Genomic DNA, 4872 nt, shown 5'->3' with positions numbered 1-4872 from the left:
GCGCACATGGGGTGGGGGGGCGCACAGGGGGTGGGGGGGCGGCGGACACATGGATCTTTATTTTAAACATTCAAAATCATTCGCTGACACCAAAAAAGTCACAGCAGGGGCTCAATTGTTTTTACGATTTCAGAAAAGATAACGTTGGTTACACACAAAAAACAACTTTATCGATACTGAAATCGTTGTCTGATGGTACATTGTAAACTTGACATATTGAGCAATGCTGTTTGTATTTGTAACATCAGAGTACAATGAGCGACAGCCCTATAAACAATGAAAAAAAAAATTTGATAAATATTGTCAGACATTGCACATCAGGTGTTACAAAGACAAGATTTGTGTATACGGCGCAAGGTGTGATTTGGTGCAAACTTTGAGACAATAAAAACAATTGTTTTTTTTAAACAAAAAGGAACATTTATTTAGGGTACAAAAAAAAAAAAGGGAAATGTTATTAGGGGGTACCAACATCCGCAACGAAAGGGGATTGATATCCCACACTTTTTGGGGGTGTTGAGGAGACCGAGGCGGAGGACGAGGGGGAGGAAGCAGCATAGTCTATGACACTAGACGGGATGCCATCAATCCAGCCAGTTGATGTTGGCGACACTAATGGAGCAGGAGATGAGGGAGGAGGAGGGACGACCAGTGTCCTTGGCTGGCTACTCCGGCTCCGGGTAGACCCAGGCTGGGTAGATGGTGTACTCCTTGTAGACCCAGGCTGGGTACTGGGTGTACTCTGTGTAGACCCAGCCTTGGTACTTGTTGTGCTCCGGGTAGACCCGGAGTGTTTTCTGGTGGTACTTTTGGGAGCAGCCATAGCCAAGGTTGTAGTGCTTGTCGTCGTCATCTTCTTCTTCTTTTTCCTCCTCTCTCCCTCTGGGTGTGGGTCGGCTTCCCGTCTGTGTCCCCTTGAAGGCCTGTCATGCTCTGAACTTTCGGGGTCTGTTCTGTGGTGGCGGTGGCGGTGGCGGTGGCCCTCGGCACGCGGAGCTCTGTGGTGGTGCTCTGCAGCAGGAGTCGGAGTCATGGCAGCCAGCGATGGTACTGTGGGCATATTTGTCGCTGACTGCATGACCCGAGCCTGCTGCAGAGCACTGACATATACATTGTTGCAGCCCTGCATGACCGAAATCTGGAGTTCCGGCGTAAGATGTTCAACCATGCCCTTGTAAATGGCATTAAAAAAATGTTTGGCCGGCCTCTTGAGCTCCGTTTCGATGATTTCAAGACGACGTTCGAGATTGGACATTTTATCGCACATCGCCTTGAAACCATTCTGAAAAACGGTGCTCAGATGTAAAAATTCGGGCATGACCTCCCTGTCCGAGGCCCGCTGACGCTGTCGGGAAGACCTAAAGGAAGGAGCGACAGAGGCCTCGGCCAGGGGAACATCTGATGGACCGGCTGCCGGTTCGCCAGATTGGGGTGGTGCAGACCTGCTCTCGCTGTGGGATGGCTGCGACTGTTCAGATGGCGCTTCACAAAGTACCGCTCCAGAGGGTCGGACAGTCTCGCGGGTGCTGCTGTGTGTTCTGTGAAAACATAAGGAAACCTTTAGTATACTAAATATCACATTTAACATGCGTCATTAATTAACTTTACCGCCAGATATCCATTGCCGCCATTAATATTAACCTATTTTTAATATTGACACTGCATATGCACCATCAATATTAAAAAAAAAAAGGTATTTATTTAATTCACAATAGTCACCCATGATTGTGGTTTGCAACGCCACACAATTATGCTTCAGTTGGAACTGCCATGACGTCACGGTCCTGTGACCGAGACGTCATCACAGGTCCTGCGAGCTGAGTAACCATGGGAACATAACCTGCTTTGCAGTGGAATGTATGCCGTATCGATTATATTTTACTTTTTTGTGTCTAAAAAAATCGCGGATACACCTGGATAGCCACTATACTACTCCACTATTAAATATTGGCTGGGCATGTCCAATCTACTGTGTTCTGTATACTTCTGATTTCAGTGAAATTGCTAGTAAGTCAAGGTCAACATTGTAGTAATCCCAGAAGGGAGGCGCTGCTGTGTCAAGTGTGAGAAGACCATAAATGAATAAAAAATTCAAGGTCAACGAGGCGTGAAAAGTAAAAACAAAATACTTTATTCACTTCAATCAGTAGCCGAGGATGAAACATCAGCACAATACAATAAAAACACTATGTACGCGTTTCAGGTCTGATGTTCCCTGTCACCTAAAACGCGTAGATAGTGTCTATTGTATTGTGCTGATGTTTCATGCTCTGCTTATGATTGAAGAGGATAAAATTATGTATTTTTTACTTTTCACGCCTCGGTGAGCTTGTCTTTTTTTCTTCCCTTCTATACTTGGTACTTGCCAAAATAAATGGCTGGGCAATAAGCTACGTGGCTGGAATGTAGTATGTGAATAGGAATGTTCTAAAAACTAGGTGTGTGCATAGGTACTATACTTACTCTCTGCTTCCAAGGACCGGTCGCAAGAACTGCAGTATACGGTTGTACTTGTACACCGAGGTCCTTGAAGCGGCAGCACCACTACGACTCTGTCCCTCCTTTTTCAGGCCCCTCTTGAAACGGTCCTTCATGGAGCGCCATCTGGTCTTCAATTGTTTAACTGTGTATAAATTAAAAAAAAAAAAAAAGTTTTAGATAATATTTTGAAAACGATTACGCAACCGTGTGCAATCCCAATAGAAGACATCACAGACGGTTGTGTAATCCTGGCATGATGGGTCACAGCAGCATTTTGTAAATACTTACGGAAACTAGCTTTGGCCTTGGGTGAAGCGCTGTCGAAGCCATCCCACAGCGATAGTGCCACCTCTATCCACAGACGGCGCAATATGCCCTGGTCCGCGTGCCGGGGGTCACGGCTGTCCCACAACGGGCCCCGTGCTTCAATGGATGCCACCATCATGTCAATATCCAGTGGTTCATCCAGGGACCGTTGTGAAACCTAGAAAAAATGGTAAATATTAATGTTTGAAAGATAAAAAAAATTGTCCCTACCTCCTCCACCGCCACCTACTACACACAACACCACAACCTCCCACCACCCCCCATACCTGCCAAAAAAAAAAAATTAAACAAAAAAAATGAATAGGTTTGAAAAAAATTCTTACTCTCCGTGATGCAACCACAGCTTGGCCCCGTGGTCCCTGCTCCTGCTCCCTCTCTTCCTCCTGGTTCTCCTCCTCACTTGAAGAAGCCTGCAAAATAGTTTACCAAAAAGTTGAGTGACCCATCTACAAATGACAGTGAATAGTAAGCAATAGTAGATCATGTACTCACCGCACTCCTCTGCGGTGGGGTGTTGCTCGACTCGCTGCCGCTGGCCATGACTAATGCAATTCTGAAATAAAGAACAAAATAACATTGATACTATGCTCCTATGCACAATACAGCAATAAATAATAAAAAAAAAAAAGTCATTTAAACCACAAAGAACATTGCACTCCAACTGAACTAACGCTGAGCAAACAACACTGCCACATTGATTAAATTAAAGAAACAATGGCAGAGACAACCCAATGCCAGAGTACAAAAGCCTAAAGATAAGAAGACTAATCTACAACAGACCCAATGTAGTAATCCCAAAATTTTTTTTTTTTTTTTTAAAGTACAGTATGCACGGAGCAACACAAAAAACACAATATTTTTCTGAAAGTTAAAATTTAACAACCCCGAAAAATTAAGGGCAGAAACATTAATAACAAAACAAACTTTACAATAAAACCGACAGGGCCGGAGACAATAAAAGGGCCAATACACGCCATACCTCACAACCATAAACATACAACGATGTCTTTACACAACCACAGTGCTGAACATAATACACAACTTGCAATAAAAAATTAATAAATGTAATAAAAGGGCTCAGAATCATTCTATACTACCATACTTTACAATAAAACCGACAGGGCCGGAGACTATTAAACGCCATCATATAACGCAAGAATAATACATCACAACTGAATACAAAAAACACCACCAAACCAATAAATGGAACGAAAAATCTATCCTGGAAAGAACAATAATCAAGGCCGCAGACCATGAAACGCCATCGTATACAACGCCATACATCAGAACCAGACCAAAAATACCACAATATCCTAACCACAGTGCAGAATATAAAACACAACTTGCAAAAATAATTTTAAAAAACATGGAGAAAATGCACAGAATCATTCTATACTTACATCTCTGGACAGCGGATGAATAGAAGTCGTCTGGTGTTCTGGAGATGTGCCTCTGGTGTCTTGCCTCAAGATGCTGCAGCAGAAGTGACAAACAATCCAACATTTTCTTTATATATGGGGGATGTTTTTCTCACTGTTTGCACTGTCTAGACATTGTCTAGACACTTTTTTGTTTCATTTTAGCTAACGACGCATGCGTCGCACAACGCACGCACGACGCACACCCGCGACGCAAGTGCGTCGTCAATAGGTTTCAATGGGAAATTGTAACGCATTGACGACGCACGAGCGACGCAAGTGCGACGCGCGCGTTTTTTGAACGCAACAAAAATGCTACATGTAGCGTCTTCGACGCCGGCCAGGTGCGGTGAAACGATGCATGCGTCGTGCGTTTTACCGAAAACGCACAACAACGCAACGCATGCGTCCCCAATGATAAAGATAGGGGCGCATGACGCATGCGTTGTCGTGCGTCGACGACGCTGCGTCGCATGACGCTAATGTGAACGTAGCCTTAAGCACACACGAGCACATTGCTGTCTTCCTATGTATATTGTGGACAGATATATATATACATATATTTTATTTTTTTGTCTGGTCTGCATGGTTAATTAATACAGCGGTGCCCTCATGTGCTTTAAGGTTCAACACTGCAGCCTTTGCT

General features: G+C 44.1%; 1 protein-coding gene across 1 annotated transcript; it reads right to left on the bottom strand.

Moving 5' to 3' along the window:
- Positions 1-665: 665 nt before the first annotated feature.
- Positions 666-3259, bottom strand: LOC143797981 (uncharacterized). The gene is made up of 4 exons (XM_077281100.1): positions 2770-3259; positions 2464-2623; positions 1052-1538; positions 666-905 (listed from the first exon to the last, which is right to left on the bottom strand). Exons 1-4 carry the CDS (start codon positions 2924-2926, stop codon positions 666-668), a joined length of 1044 nt encoding a protein of 347 aa, XP_077137215.1. The 5' UTR covers positions 2927-3259.
- Between the last annotated feature and the right edge of the window lie 1613 nt (positions 3260-4872).

Source organism: Ranitomeya variabilis, chromosome 1 (assembly GCF_051348905.1).
Source record: "Ranitomeya variabilis isolate aRanVar5 chromosome 1, aRanVar5.hap1, whole genome shotgun sequence".
Taxonomy (NCBI): domain Eukaryota; kingdom Metazoa; phylum Chordata; class Amphibia; order Anura; family Dendrobatidae; genus Ranitomeya; species Ranitomeya variabilis.
The sequence above is the reverse complement of the archived record's forward strand: the minus strand, read 5'-3'. Positions and strand labels throughout refer to the sequence as shown.